This window comes from Mobula hypostoma, chromosome 9 (assembly GCF_963921235.1).
Source record: "Mobula hypostoma chromosome 9, sMobHyp1.1, whole genome shotgun sequence".
NCBI lineage: Eukaryota > Metazoa > Chordata > Chondrichthyes > Myliobatiformes > Myliobatidae > Mobula > Mobula hypostoma.
In genome coordinates, this window is record NC_086105.1 from 100926852 (window position 1) to 100944019 (window position 17168).

General features: G+C 39.9%; 1 protein-coding gene across 3 annotated transcripts in view; it reads right to left on the bottom strand.

Moving 5' to 3' along the window:
• ift70 (intraflagellar transport 70) overlaps positions 1-14950 on the bottom strand; it is a 104751-nt gene extending 89801 nt beyond the window's left edge. For all 3 annotated transcript variants that reach the window (XM_063057384.1, XM_063057383.1, XM_063057385.1), the window contains exons 1-3: positions 14782-14950; positions 6511-6576; positions 3386-3595 (exon numbers count right to left, since the gene is read on the bottom strand). In XM_063057384.1, the coding sequence (XP_062913454.1) occupies positions 3386-3595; positions 6511-6576; positions 14782-14835 (330 nt within the window). In that variant the 5' untranslated portion in view covers positions 14836-14950. The remainder of the gene's footprint in view (positions 1-3385; positions 3596-6510; positions 6577-14781) is intronic.
• Positions 14951-17168: the final 2218 nt, after the last annotated feature.

The following is a 17168-nucleotide window of genomic DNA, read 5'->3' on the forward strand; positions in this document are numbered from 1 at the left end:
TGGTAGTTAACCAGTTAACCCAGACTGTTACAACTAATAACAAAGTTACAATCCAAAGCAGATGTTCTAGGCCCAGAAATGCTCAAGGATGCCTGTAGCCACCGGTATAGCACTACAATGAAGAGTAGGTCTAAGAAAGTGTTATACACAAGGGTGATTGGTTGACTTCTAATTTTTTTTTGCATTTATTAGAAATGCGAAATGGTTAGTAATATTGGATTGATTTGGTATCATATTCATAATCTGCAGCCAAGCAATTCTAAAAGAATAATAAATGGAATAAAGATAAGATGGAACTGAGATGCTTGGGTTGAACTTTGCTGTTTATGTTCAGTAGTCCTCCAGGCAGCAGGTCCCAAAGTCAGATCCAGGGCTTACTGAATGACAAATATATCTCATCTATCACTCTGCTGCAATCCCAAAATCCTTTTGTAAGGCATAGCCTTGTTGGGACCTCCCAGTGTTAGGTGGCAAAATCACCTCAGCACACCTATGGCAGGCCAGATGTGTGTACAACTGAAGATCCAGTTCACTTCAAAAGGGATTCCCAGTCTATGGAATGAGGAATGTCAATTTTTTAATTTTCTTTTTAATTTAAAAAATATTTTATTAATTTTAAGTGTTTTAAAGTTTGTTTTAATTTTTAATGTCCAAATATTTAACAATGCTCATCAGGACCTTTTCCTCTTTCCTTCAGCCTCACCTGGCATGTAGTCTTCATCTTTGGTCCCTCTACTCCTGTTCACAATCATACTGGAGACTGACAGGACCACAACAAAAGCTCCCACATTTATCAGTAACTAAATTTTATACGTCATCTCAAATGGCCAAACGATATAGCAATATATTTTGCAAATGAACTTACCACCCAAGCAACAAGACAAACCTGCAAGTAATTAAGGAGTCCTTTACAGGAGTAATAATGATTGTCTTACAATGATGTCAAAGGATTTTGAAGCGATCAAGTTATTGCAAGTACAGATATTTTGCTTCAGTGTATGAATTGAGGCTCTTAGTGGTCCTTCTACCCAAATGTATTGTATTTTATAGAAAATGACTGAAGGAACATAAGCACCTTGCATCCAGTCATATCTCAAATTACAAGGATTGTTATAAAGAAAAACTGTATCCTTCTGTCATTTTGATTGGGAACGTTTGCCTTTTGGGTATTCTCTATTCGTTCATATCCTTTCTCAGCTGCATAAGTATCAAGAGTTTGGATCCATTTTCTGATTAGGACATCCTGACCACATGATCTCTGAGAGAAAACTGAATGCTGACCACCAAGAATGAGCTCAGAATAAGGCATCCTCATTGCACGATGTTGCCAAAATTAAACATCGTCAATTATCTTTTCACGATGACAACAACTGGACATACAGATTTGTATTCATATTTATGAAGTTATACAGTCAGAAACAGGCCTCTTGGTCCAACTTGTCAAAACTGACCATGTGCTCTATGAAATCCCATTCACCAGTGTTTGGCCCATATCTTCTAACCTTTCCAAATATATGCAATAGTCCAGCTATCTTTTATAAGCTATTAGTGTACCAGCCTCAACCTCTTCCTCTGGCAGGCCATTCCATTGCATGTTAAAAAAAAAATCCCCTCAAGTTCCTATTAAATATTTCCCCTCTCACCTTAAACCCATGCCCTCTAGCTATGGGTTTGCCAACCCTGGTGAAAAGAGTAAGTGCATTCACTCTATATATGCCCTTCACGAGTTTGTATATCTCTATAACATCACCCCCTCGACTCCTATACTCTAAGCAATAAAGTCTTTTACTGTAACCTGTCTCTGTGAGTCAGTTCCCCAAGTACTTGGCAAAATCTTCATTAACTTTTTTTTCTGTACTCTTCCCAGTTTAATAACATCTTTCTATACCAGGGACACCAAAACTGAACACAATACTCCAAGTATGGCCTCTTGTACATCATCACTGTGACCTCCCAACTTTTATACTCAATATCATGACTGATGAAAGTCAGCATGCCAAAAGCCTTCCTCACCATCCTGTCTACCTGTGACTTAATTCTATCCTGCAACACTTTCCAGGGCCCTCCCATTCACTGTGAAAGTCCAATCCTGATTTAACTTTCTAAAATGCAACACCTCACACTTATTTGGATTAAATTCTTTTGCCATTCCTTGGCCCACTTAGCCGATCAAGATTCCCCTGTAATTACTGATAACCTTCTTCCCTGTCCAATATGCCACCTATTTTAATGTCATTTGCAAACTTACTAACCACACCTTCAATATTTTTAACCAAACTCTTGATACAGATGATATACAACAAAAGGTCTAGAACTTACTCCTGAGGCACACCACTACTTGTGGGCCTCCAGTCTGTGAAACAAGCTTCCATCATCACCCTCAGCTTCCTACCTTCAAACCATGTGAAAGGAAGGGGCTTGGGGGTTATGACCTGAACACGGGCAATTGGGACTAGCAGAGAGGATGCTGTAGTTGAACTAGTTGGGCAAAAGGCCTGTTTCTGTGCTGTATTACTCTAGGATTCTAAATAAATGTCAATTTGAGGTACAATATTTTACCTAATGGATGTAACCATGGTGACTTTGCATGCTAGCATGGAAGTGGTTTGCATGTAGTTATACCATTGGTACTAGTTGTCTGTTTTGGCAAACTCCACAACAGATAAGATACTCAAGCATATTATAACTTGCAACACTATCAGCCTCTGTGGTGGCCGTGATGCCATATTTAGACAGATAGGAATGCATTGACAAGTTCAAGTAAGTTGGTGCCCTTGCTACCTATGTCTAAACCTGACAGCCCTGATGCCATGTCTCAGTCAGTCAAATACCACAAAAGAACTTAGACAGGGCAAGTGGGGTTTTATTGCTACTGTTTATCAGGTATCTTGTGTGCCGCACACTCAAAGAGATAACAAAATACATGTATCCAATTTAACAAAGTGGCAATAAGCTGATGTCAACAGCTGTCTATGCATTCTATGTACACACCTCAAGTGCCAAATAGTGCAAGGAATGTTACAATTGTGTGATAAGGATTTGCAACCAAAATTTAATAGTTGACCTGATTACTCTACTGAGTTTTTTTTTCCCAGAATAACTGCAAGAATCCTTGTAGCTACTTATGAAGTTTTCTCATTATTGGTAACATTACATAAATCATATTATAGAGAAGTCTTGAAATTATCGAATATTGGCATTCTTCAGAGAACAATATGCCAATATAAATTTGCAATGAATTGTTAATTACTATACATACATCCAGTAACTGACAGAAGCTATGTAGTACTTTAAATTGGACAAAATTGACAAATGAATCGCTCCATTGAGTAATGGGAAATACAGATACAAGATTTCTTAGCAGTAAGAGTTCCAAACATATTACCTTTGTCTGATAAACTGGATTATCAATTAGAAAGGTTGCTTTCATGGCCTCTGTATACATGCACGCCTTGTATAGAGACTGTGCATAGTAGAGTTTGTAGTCATCTATTTCTTGATGAATCTGTACCAACTGTTCGTAGCAGTCTGCAGCATTTGAGAAGTCTTGCATTTGATAATAGCAATATCCCAAGAGAGAGAGTGCTGCCCGAGACTGAAAAAAATTGGTATCAATTAAGAGGATTAGAGCATATATCATCCACTAGAAATATTAACTATCTTCTTAAATTCCAAAATATTTTCACATAAAAAACCATGAACAGCCTTATGTAAAAATACATCATTAAAGAAAGATGCACATACCTGCCATACAGTTCAACTGTATAACAACGCAAAGTTTAGCTGCAGTGAGATTTTCAGCTCATTAGTCTTAAGAAATTACATATGCTCCTTAAAGGGCCAAAACTCAAATGCTTTCATTGTCCTCAGTGAGATCCGTGAACACTGACAACTGCAAATGCAACTGTGTGTCTACGTGGATTGCTCAGCCCACGGAAGTCAGGCTCAAAGTCACTTTCAGCTTCTAAACTTCAGTATCATTACAGACTCCTCCAAAAGGTCTCTGCCATTTCTCGAGGTTTACTATTCAAAATTGAATTAAAGAGGTCACTTGAACTCTGTCCTCGAGGACAGAAGACTGCATCCACTATTCCTACAGACCGCAATAGCAGGCTGGCTGAATGTTGGTACTCACCTTCATTCTACGCTTTCCCAAAATATACATTCATTAGATGAACTTCTATTTAATGATTCCATCAGCATTTCCTGCTGGGAGGATCACCCCTTCAACAAACATGCATCGCTCGGATTCTCCCCCTACTTGTCCAACTCCCTCTCATCCCCTCACAACAGTCACCTAGCAGCATCAATGAGTAGCAAAACTCCCCGTAACTGAAAAGGTGATGCTTGTATAACTAGATGGGCTGTTCAACAATTGTTAAGAACTTATAACACATCAACAGGAAACCCTGCACTGAAAACCAATGATGTGTGTTTTGGTTTGTTGTTAGACAGAAAAACAATCTAACACTATTGCAATGTCAACCTATGTACTGAAAATCTTAATCTTTATGTGACTTTCATTAAAATAGGCCTTAAAGTGAGCCATAATATTGTTTTTTTAAAATCAAAAACAAATCTTCTTATAACTAAGCAACACACACAAAATGCTGGAGGAACTCAGCAAGCCAGGCAGCATCTATGGAAAAGTGCACAGTCGATGTTTCGGGCCAAGACGGGTTCTAATGAAGGGTCTTGGCCCAAAACGTCAACTGTACTCTTTTCTATTGATGCTGCCTGGCCTTCTGAGTTCCTTCAGCATTTTGTGCGTGTTGCTTGGATTTCCAGCATTTGCAGATTTTCTCATTTGTTATAACTAAAACTTTTGGCTCACTAGATTCTGCATTTCAGGGGGCAAAGCCTCCAGTCCAATTCCCCTCTATTTCTTAATACCCGTGGCAATATATTCTTTTCCATCTCTGCCAACCAACTCTCCGTTGATTCTTTTTATCCTTTCGTGTAGGGTAATGATATTTTATAGCTATACACTATTTATTTATTTAGAATTACAGCACTGAACGGGCCCTCCCAGCCCAGTGAGCTGCACTGCCCAGTAATACACCTATTTAACCTTCGTCTATCATAGGACAATTTACAATGACCAATTAATCTAGTGAACTGTCTGTCTTTGGAATGCAGGAGGAAAACAATGCACCTGGAGGAAACCCACACATTCACAGGGATGACGTACAAACTCCTTATGGATGGCGCCAGAATTGAACTCCGAACTCCGATGCCCCAAGTTGTAATAGCATTGCGCTAAACACTACACCATTGTGGCGCCCCATTTTTTGGGGTATGGAAGGAAAATGGAGTACCTGGAGGAAACTCAAGTTGAGCAGTAATTAGTGCTGCTGCCTTAGACTTTTAAAATCCTGGGTTTGATGCTCAGCTCAAGTGCTTCCTGTGTGGAATTTGCGCATTCTTTCCCATGGCTCTGGGATTTTTTTTTTGAGTGTTCTAGTTCTCTCCCACATCTAAATACAGGGTAGTAGGTTATTTGGCCATTCTAAATTGTTAATAACATACATAATGGGCAAAATGCTCAATAGGGATAGTCGATGGGCACATGAGCTAAGCTGCTGGGATACCGGGACATATGACTGACATTGATGATGGAATTGCTTTATTGGGAGCCAGGGTGCATTTGATGGACCAAACTTTCAACTTTGTGGTAAGCATATATATTATGCAGACTAATGAGGTTAAAATCATTCAGAAGATTAATTTTGTCTGCTTTGCTACAGCTGGTCATTTGGGCGAGATTTATATTGGGGGAAAAAAGCAAACAAAAATCCTGCCAAAACTTTAGGGAACAATTTATTTAATGAGTGCTAAGATAGTCAGAAATGTACACAATTATTGTTCTACTCTAGGTTAACCCAATTTCCAAATGAAAGGCACTTTTTTTGTATTTGTGAAAATAATTTCTCAGCCAATGCTTCCCTGGAAAAAGTAGTATGGTTCTGTAAACAACAAACAGCAGAACAATGGCCATAGGAGATTTGTAGGAAACACTGGTGCAATGCAAAGCCTCTGTAGTTCATTTGTGGCTGACAATAATATAATGAGTCACAATGTCTTCCATGATCTATCAGATTAACAACACACAAAACAATTTTTTTAAGAATAATTGTTCTTCAGAGTAATAAAACATCTGCACAAATTGCATTGCATGTCAATCTTCATCATGTAGCTGTTCACACTGTCTTTTATAGAAACAATAGTTTTACTTTTAAATAAACTCATCAGACCATATAAAACTTGCTGGTTAAGAAAATGCTGAGCCACTGGCAGTTAACTTCACAGCTTCTGGAACATCCCAATACAATGCTGTACTAATGAATTTTGTATTTTAGTAAATGCTTAACAGACAAGTTCATCCAAGGGTATTTTATTATTTTGACTATTTATAAGACACAGTATACCCTCAATATTCAGTACATTAGATGTACGTCAAGTTACTTTTGTCAGCAAATATATGAAAGCATTTAAAATTACAATACTTACTTTTGAGTGATTCTGTAGTTCATTGTTGAGAATATGAATGGCCTCTCCATATCTTCCATCTCGGATCTGAAAAATTGAATGGATGCCATTACAGACATAATTAGTGGAATTTTTCCTTCCTGATATTAAGCAGAATGAAAACACCTAACAAAAGCTGCTAATTGCATAGCACCTTTAGTGTACCACCTTATTGCTTGGCACTTTATAGGTCTGTTATCAAGCAAAATATATTACTACTGGGAGATGATAGTGCAGGTTACAAAAGGATGAGTCAAGAACCAGGCTTTGAAACCAGCTCATTAGAGGAACATGATGGAAATACACAAATATTTAGGAAAGTAAATCCAGATTTTAGACCTTTATACTGATACAATGGCCATCAATGGGAGGGAAGTTCATTTTGAGACCATTCCCAAGTTTGCACTGAAAAAGTGTTAATATCTTGGAGGGTTGTATGAATGAAAGGAAGAGGGACAAAGCTATGGAGGGATTTCAAAATATGTATGAAGATTTTAAATTGAAGCATTAATCAATCTTGAGTAAACATTGTTTTAGCATAAGGGAGATGCGAGAGGAATGGAATTTGATGTGGTTTAAATCATAGTGTCTACAGAGGGCAGAAGGAGTAATTTCTCGATGTAACAAAGGAATGGATTAGGATTGCAGCAGGAAATGATCTGGGATGGCTTGGTGTGAGATGTTTTCAGGAAGAAAATAGGCAGCCTTAGTGATGTCAGGGACTTATCCTGATACTGTTTCAAATTGCTACCAGGAATGCAATGGGTGATTTGGGAATGGAGTTTGTAATAAGGACCAAGGACGATTGGCTAAATAACCACTGCTTTACTATATTTCAGACAATGAATCATTTAAAACTGAAATTTAAGTTTATATTCCACAATCTATTTTTCTACGTCAGCAAAAAGCAATCAGGAAATTAGTAGGAGAGCTGTTAAGTACAGACACTTACTGGTCACGCATGGTTCTAAGAATTTCTAAAAGCTCAAGTTTTTATAAATTGTAAATTCGAAGGCTGAAGTTGCACTGGTAGATTAACTAGCCATAGATTAGTATAAATCTTGCTTGATTTTAGATCTTTGGTAGATCTTGGTTAGAATTAGTGTAATTGAGCAGTCAGTGAACAACATAGAGTTGGTGGGCTAAATGGGCTGTTTTCATGCTATCTCTCTCCAAGGTCTAATATCTCTCCAATATCTATCTGTACTACAATTCAAAAGTTAATGGACCACAGAATTGCAGACTAGAGAGTTTTAACCTATATAGCTATGGCAGTGATTAACTGGGATTGGAAGGTTATGTGTTTTATTGGAATCATTACTATTATTCTGTTATCACTCAAACAGTAACTCTTTGTGATCAAAGTGGAACTGGTACAAGTTTCCCCCGCAATCCAAAGGTACAGCGTTCCTGTGAAACCGTTCGTAAGCCGAAATGTCGTAAAGCGAAGAAGCAATTACCATTTATTAATATGGGAAAATTTTGTGAGCGTTCGCAGACTCAAAAATAACCTACCAAATCATGCCAAATAACACAAAATCTAAAATAACAGTAACATATAGTAAAAGCAGGAATGATATGATAAATACACAGCCTATATAAAGTAGAAATACTTCTCCACAATCATTACTAAACTGATCTCCGTAGCGAAAATCTCACGCAAGCGCTGTCGGCAGAAAATCTCACGCAAGCGCTGTTGGCAAGAACACTCTCTCCAGTAACCTTTAAGCTATGAAGCTGCCAAATCATACCAAATAACACGTAAAAATACACAGCCTAAATAAAGTAGAAATAATGTATGTACAATGTAGTATCACTTACCGGAATTGGTTCAGCACAGAGCACACTTATGATGGTGTGTTAGACTGAGCTGTCACAGGTTGGGGTGGTGCAGTGGCCCCCATCCTCCAGGCCGCTGACCGATACATTGCCATGAAGCATGCAGGAATGCAGCGGTAGCCGGGAGGCACACAGCACATCTTTAAGAAAAAAGCCGAAATAAACAAGCTAATTAATTAGGTGCCGCCTGACACGTAATTTGTCGGCCCAGATCAGTGCCGATTTCCAAATGCGTCGTCTCTGATCTGGGCCGACAAATTACGTGTCGGCAGCACCTAATTAATTAGCATGCTTATTTCGGCTTTTTTCTTAACGATGTGCTGGGTGCCTCCCGGCTACCGCTGCATTCTCCGCGAATCAGTATCTGTCCGTGGCCTGGGGGTTGGGGTGGTGGGACACTGGGGTGTCATCTCGTCGTCTGTTTCCATTAGGGCAGGCAGCTCATCTTCTCCTATGACTGCCTGCCTCGATGTCGAAGGTCGAGGTTCGACGTCTGCTGTGGCTGACGTGGAAGGCTCGCTTGACTGCTGAGCCTCGCACATTTTTCTATCATACAGTTCTTTGTAAGGATTCAAACCATCCTGCAAATATCTCCTAAATCGACGTACCCTTTCAAAATTAAAGTCGTACTTTATCATTACTCATTCGGTTTTGATTATTATCCTTTTTTCTTCCAATAGCATCAGCTCTTCATCTGTCAGTTCTTGGTGATGGGATGCCAAAACCTCTTCAACATCATGTTCGTCAGCTTCCACAAGCCAAACTCATGTTGTCCTTATTTCACTCACCACGATCAAAACGCTTAATTATGTCTAGTTTTACGCTAAGTGTAACACCCTTACGAGCTCTTTCAGGTTTTTCTGATACCTTAGAACTCATCTTGCAAACAGCTGCTCACAGGCTCGTGTTTAAGCAATGCCGGCGAGATGCTGTTCCGAATGCGGGGGAGAGCGGCTGCTGGGGCGCGCGCTGCCTTTTATCGCGCGATTTTTTTTTCGTAACAGTGAAAACACCTTCTGAAAACGAAAACAGGGTACTAATGTAGGTCTTTCGTAACAGTGAGGTTTCGTAAAGCAAATGTTCGAAAAGCGGGGGACACCTGTATGCAAATTCATGCAATTATATACAGTATGCGTACAGGGTAATCTTGAGGATGACATTCCAACGCAGCCTAATAGTGCATGCGTAATTTGTAAAAGTACAAAGATTAATCAGAGCAAAAAGGTATTCCAAAAATTCCAAACTTTGTCCTGTCATCTACCAACTTCCTAAATTTTGCCTTAGTATGGTTCCTAATACAACAGTAGGTATAATTTTAAAATATATTAAGAAAAACTTCACTTGGCTTGCCACTCCCAGTCTCTGTGACCTTCTCCAGTTCTCCAACCTCCCAAATTTGTTGTGCCCCTGAATTCCTTTGTATGTCCAGTTTTGAACAGTTCCGTATTGGTGGGAGCACCAGTTAGCTCGGTTCAAGCTCTGAAACTTTCTCCACATCCCGCCAACTTTACTACTTCTTTGAAGCCCTAGATCAAACTTACTAGATCAAAGTTTTGCTCACTTGATGCACGCTTGACAGATCAAGTGGCCTTCTTTTATCCTGTAACTACCACTTTTTGTGATTCGATGTCATTTATTGATTGATAATATGAAACATACTGGAATATTTGTCTCTACAGTACAATACGTACTTTATCGTTTCTGGTATTCCATCTTGTATCTACTCCCCTGATAAATTAAGTCAAATCTTTCCTAAAACGCTATTTAGCTGATACATTAATCAATTAAAAAAACATAAAACATGGATCAGGTAGCTTCTGTTTTATTGTAGTAGTACATAAATCCAACAATCCTAGAACATCAGGTAGGAAGCAGGGATGAGTGCAATTCCAACAATTCTAAAGAAACTTGATACCAGACCAGATAACACAGCCAGCCTGACTGCTACCCATCCAAGCTAATCTGTTTTAACAAAGTGATACAACCTGTGTCAGGTAAGATTTGACATACATGAAAATACATTGAGAAACCCATGGAAATCTTCCTGCATAGGAACCAAATTAACTAAAAGAACATTATTCACATTCCATAGTTGTATGCAGTAAGACCAGACAACATGTAGACATGGGCTATTAAGTAGCAATTAATATTTATGTCATGAAAGTGTCAGGCAAAGATCATCTTCAACGAGATAGACTCTAACCATTTCAGTGAATTCAGTGGTATTATATATCAGCACACAGGAGGGAGATTGAAAATCTGGCTGAGTGGTGTCATAACAACAACCTCTCACTCAATGTCAGCAAAACCAAGGAGCTGATTGTAGACTTCTGGAGGGGGAAACCAGAGGTCCATGAGCCAGTCCTCACTGGAGGATCAGAGGTAGAGAGGGTCAGCAGATTTAAATTCCTGGGTGTCATTATCTCAGAGGGCTTGTCCTGGACCCATCATATAGATGTAATTACAAAGAAAGCATGACAGTGCCTATACTTCCTAAGAAGGCTGTAGAGATTCAACACAACACCAAAAACCCTGAGAAACTTCTATAGATGTGTAGTGGAAAGTGTATTAACTGGCTGTATTACGGCCTGGTCTGGGAAAACCAATGCCTTTGAACAGAAAATCCTACAGATGGTCGAAGGGTCTCGGCCTGAAACGTCGACTGCGCCTCTTCCTATAGTTGCTGCCTGGCCTGCTGCGTTCACCAGCAACTTTGATGTGTGTTGATCCTACAGATGGTACTGGATTCGGCTCAGTACATCATGGTTAAAATCCCACCCAGCCCCAATGAGCACATCTACATGAAATACTGGTGTAGGAAAGCAACATCTATCATTAAAGATCCTCGTCACCCGGGCCATGCCCTTTTCTCACTGCTGCCATCAGGTAGAAGGTACAAGTATCTTAGGACTCGCACTACCAAGTTCAAGAACAGTTACTACCCGTCAATCATCAGGCCCTTGAACAAAAGAGGATAAATACATTCATCTACTGGGATGTTCCCACGAGCAATGATCTCACTTTAAGGATTCTTTATCTTGTTATTTCATGCTTTGGTTATACATTGCTATTTATTTATTGTTGCATTTTAACACTTTGTTGTCCTCTATGCTCTTGCTCTTTGATTGATCCTGTGTACAGTTACTGTTCTATAGATTTGCTGAGTATGCCAGAAAGGAAAAGAATCTCAGGGTTGCATGTGGTGACATGTACGTGCTCTGATAATAAATTTTACTTTAAACTTTGAACTTCCACATTTCCTGTGATCAACGGTATGGAGGTATGGTCATGGTTGAATGGAAACTCAATTGTACATAAACATAGTTCCATAAGAGCAGAACAGATCATTACCTAGGATGAGCGCTGTTCCAATGATTCCAGAATATCTTGATGCTGTCGTGGATAAAACAGGCAGCTTGACTGCTACCCCATCCTACAGCTTAACTATTTACTGCCTCCACTATCAGCATGCTGCTGCTACTCGCCTGGCTGGCACAAGACTGCCTTAATTCCTGAACTTCAGCAACAAGTGCATGGGAGCACAACCAGTTGTAGGCTGTTTTCCAAAATGCACATTATTCTGGTGCCTGTCACTGTTCCTTCAATGTTGCTACCTTTCTCCGGATAAATAAGATTCAGAAAGGCAATGCAAACTTCAAATAATGAATAATTCTAAGCATTCACGTAACATCAGCAATTGTATTTTCTAGTCTTTTATCTAACTATTTGTAAAGCATATTCTGCAAATGCTGGAAATCTGAAACCAAATAAAAAACACTGTATAGGTCATCAACATCTATGAGACCATACATGATGCCATTTTAGGTCTGACCCCTTCAGCTAGAACAGGGGTTTCCATGGACCCTTACCATTAACTGAGCGGTTCACAGACCCCAGGTTGGGAACCCCTGGGCTTGAAGATAATGTGAATATTGAGACCTTATATAAAAAAAAACACTACTGTGGGTAGGGGGAAAAGTGGACATACACAAGGACTGCCATTATACCTAGACTGGGTAAGTCTCACAGAAAACAGCACGATTTGCTTTGGACTAATGCTACCAGGTTAGGTAACTTTGTTCTCCACTCTATGATGTCACTTTACCTCTCTATATTCAGTGAGGTGAGTGCTCAAGTCTCCAGGGAAAGGGGAAAAAATGAACCCAACATTGCACCTATCCTGATGGCCACCTGTGTGTGTGGCTGCACCAAATGCAGGAAATACTATCTGTTGCCATATGCTGAAGCTCTACCTGTCCTGGTTGTTGGGAAGGATTTTCCCTCATAAGTTCAATGAAAGTAAATTCAGATTCACATTCGCATTTATTTACATCGAAACATACAGTGAAATGTGTTGTTTGCACAAACAACCAATACAACCCAAGGAAGTCTTGGGGGCAGCCCGTAAGTGTCACCAGACGTTCCAATACCAATATACCATGCCCACATTTAATTCTGCACCTCAAAATTTTGGGTAATAATTTAGGGCAAATCTCCCTGACTGATTGACCATAACATACTGTACTAACAATATAGGTGTATAGACCTGATAACTCTGATCTAGGTAACACGATGGATATAAAGAAACCCAGACAATGTTTAATACATCTTCTGCATTTCTGATTTCTCTCTTGCAAATTCTTTCCCGAGCTCTATCGTTATCCGCTCAGATTTTGGGCTTCTTGATTTTTATTTTTCAATTCTTCAGTCAAGAGATGTGGGCTGTACTGTCTGAACCAGTATTCAATTGCTCATTTCTAATAATCACTGAGGTCATGGAAGTGAGCTGCCTTCTTGAATTGCTGCAATCACTGAGGTGTGGGCATACTCTGAACTCCTTGCACAAGAGCGAATGATGTAAATTTATATAGAAAGATACCGAACTTAAGGATATCAACAATTATAAAAGGAAAATATTAAAACATTTTCAAACTTTGTGTAATCAGACTTTCAGATATACAGTACCTCCAAACATAACTGATAATCCTGACATACAAATATAACATGTGAAACAGTTCAAATATGAACATGGGAACAGTCACAGGCAAATGGTTGAGGTGATGCAAGAAATCAACATAATGAGAGCATTAATTTCTTCCAAGTAAGTGAATAGTAATGGAAGTTGGGAGAAGTCAGGTAGAAAGGAGAAAAACTAGCAATGACACTTGTTATTCACAATTTGATCATATGAAGATAGAGGGTGGAACAAAATTAAACGCTTAAGGTATCGGTTAAGATTATATATCAGTAGGCTTGTGTGGGGCACATCAATTGGCACTGTGTTTATTAAGATGAATGGTTTGTTTATGTACCTTTGAATTGTCCATCTAATTTGGTATTTGCCCTTGAAGTGATGCTAATTTTCAATCAATAATTTGTTCATAGGCTCAGCACTGATAAGTTCAATGATGGATGAGGTCGAATGAACAGTGAAGGAAACAAAGGGCCAGGTGGAGGGCAAAATGAAAAAATATCAGGTAGTTGACTGCTGGACAGTAGGATGAATCTTGACTGTTGGGAATCAGTGGACCTGGGTTCAGCAAGGCTGGGGAAAGGAAAGGAAGCGTCTTCTTCTGACTTTAAATGGCAATTGGCATTCCAACTTAAAGGTGCATTACCACCACCAACTAACTGGACTGGAGTATGGTGTAGGGTTGGGAAATAAAACCCCTACTAATAAGGGGTCTGTGGTTTTGAGTGGGACAGTAAAGTTAGTAGAATTGTGGCCTCACAATCAGTGATCAGTGCTGACGTCCAATGTTGTCTGTATATTCTTTCTATGGCAGTGTGGGTCTCCTTGGGTGCTGCAGTTTTCTCCCACATCCCAAAAACATACAGCCTGCTATGCCACTGTAAATTGCCCCTAGTGTTAGAATCTGGGGTGGGCAGAAGGGAACGAGGAGAGAATAAAGTAGGATTAGAGTAAATGGGATTTATGCTCAGTGTGGACTCACTGACCAAAGGGTCTTTTCCATTCAGATGAAATGAGGACGTAGAAGGAAATTCATGGATTTGTAATCTATGAAACTCATATGAAATGTTTTAACTTTCATTAATGCTTATATCGTTCAAATGGAACCGCAGGGGCACAAATGTGGCGTCTTGCGATTCAATTGCTCGGCAAGATTGACTCAAGACCTCTGTGACCCAACAGGGGCCGTGAAAGACAGGCCACTTTGTAGCCAGGAGGCCCCATCCCCAATTTAGCCAGCAACTCCATCACAGAGGAAAACATCAACACCCCTCTGCACACCACCAACAAATTGCGGGAATTAATGACTTCAGTCAATCAACAAGAATCTCAGCACTAATGCTGTGAGTGCTTCCGGAATACTTTATTTCTATGCAAATATAATCTCCGTTTCACCGTTTTTATCCGCCGCCCATTCCCGAGCTTCGTCACGACAAACTCACCAGTTTATAAATGGTCGCCGTATACTCCCCGTCTTTTATCTGCACCAGTGTCATTTCTAACTATGATAGGAACAATTCAAACAGACTTTGAAAGATCTGCTTGATTGGTTATATATTAACTCCAATCATTATGGTCACTTGCGATAAAATCGTCCGTCTGCGCGTACGCTGTGATCATGGTAACCGGCCGGAAATGGGCGAGGAAATGAGATCACCGCCCTCGGCTTTTCCAGACAGACCGACAGAACTCCGGGTGCCATCTTTACTACTGGCACAGCCGCTGGAGAGTCGAGGTGATGGGCGCCATATTCATTACTGGCATGTTTTGTTTGTACGTGCTGCCGTAATTGTTTTCAATAAATGCAGCTTCATCTAATATTAATTAACATAAGTATGAGATGCATTTTCGAAAAGTGGCATCGGACCAATTACTAGAGATTTACATTTTTTTCTGCGAAACTACAGATCATCATAACAACAGAAGCTGACGACTATTTCACGAAAGCTGAAAAACAAACGTAAGAAATCACGTACAACTGTATAAATATGCTTTTAAAGTAATTGTTTCAAAATCGCTGAACAAGTGGAACATATTTTTATTAAATAGCGTAAAAGGTTTTATTATTCTCATAAGACATGGATGTTTGCTTCTCCGGGAGGTTAGAGGTTAACAGAGGAGTACCATTATATATACCATTGGTTGTAGAGATGATTTATACCAATGCTGCCACACTGTTAAAGAATTCTGCATGAAATAAATTGTACAAAAATAGAGTTATAGCGTCATAGAGCACCACAGAACAGAAACGAGCCCTTTGGCCCATCTAGTCTGTGCCAAACTGTTATTCTGCTTAGTCCGAGCAACCTACACCTGGACTATAGCCCTCCACACGTCTCGCGTCCATGTACTTAACCAAACATCTATTAAATGTTCAAAATCAAACCCTTTCTCTGGTAAAGGTGTGAATGTTATTGGGCTGCTGATTGCAAAGTTCTAAATTCAAACCTGGATCTTAAGCCTTAACTGATATAGATAGCTAGGAGTACTAAAGGGAGGTTATACTGTAACCACCTTTGTTGTGTATTTAATATTAAAATAATATTTGAGTAATCTTGTACATGTATTTAAAAACATAAACGAGGAAATCTGCAGGTGCTGGAATTTCAAGCAACACACATAAAAGTTGCTGGTGAACGCAGCAGGCAAGGCAGCATCTCTAGGAAGAGGTACAGTCGACGTTTTGGGCCGAGACCCTTCGTCAGGACTCACTGAAAGAAGAGCTAGCTGTACCTCTTCCTAGAGATGCTGCCTGGCCTGCTGCGTTCACCAGCAACTTTTATGTGTGTTGCTTGTACATGTATTGTTTGATTAACCATTCTTGTTTCTTAATATAATTAATTACAGGTTATATATATAAATATGTGACCCTTGCACACATCATTACACTATCGCGTGGTATACACGCGTCTCGCTTAAAGTAAATATGACAGTAGACCGCATTCCCGGACTCCCATGTCTTCCTTTGAATTAGCTTAATATTTTGAAGTTATAAAACAGATTAAGGGGATGATGAGACGGCCTACAGGGATGAGGTCCAACACCTGGCTGCGTGGTGTGCCGACATCAACCTGGCCCTAAACACCCAGAAGACCAAGGAGATCATTGTGGACTTCAGGCATGCTAGGAGCCTCACTCACGTCCCCATCTACATCAGTGGTACGTGTATCAAGCTTCAAATTCCTTGGTGTCCACACTTCCGAGGATCTCACCTGGTCCCTGAACTCCTCCATCCCGATCGAAAAGGCGCAACAGTGCTTTTACTTCCTGTGGAGCATCAAGAAAGCTCACCTCTGTCCCAGGATACTGATGGACTTTTACCGCTGTACCATTGAGAGCATACTCACCAACTGCATCTCAGTGTGGTATGACAATTGTCCCGTATCGGACCGCAAAGCACTCCAGCATGTGGTGAAAACTGCCCAGTGGATTATTGGCACCCAATTGCCCACCATTGAGAACATCTACCATAAACGCTGCCTGGGCAGGGTGAAAAGCATTATCAAGGATGCATCTCGCCCTAACCATGGACTTTCTACTCTCCTCCCATCCGGTAGGCGCTACAGGAGCCTCCGCTCCTGCACCAGCAGGCACAGGAGGAGCTTCTTCCCTGAGGCTGTGACCCTGCTGAATCTCACATCACAGCTCTAAGCAGTATTGCACCCATATTGTACTGTCTCAGTACTTTTATATTTGTGTGCTGTAGCACTTACTTTTTATTCGCAGTTATTTTGTAAATAATACTATTCTTTGCATTTCTGGTTAGACGCTAACTGCATTTCATTGGCTTTGTATCTGTACTTGGCACAATGACAATAAAGTTGAATCT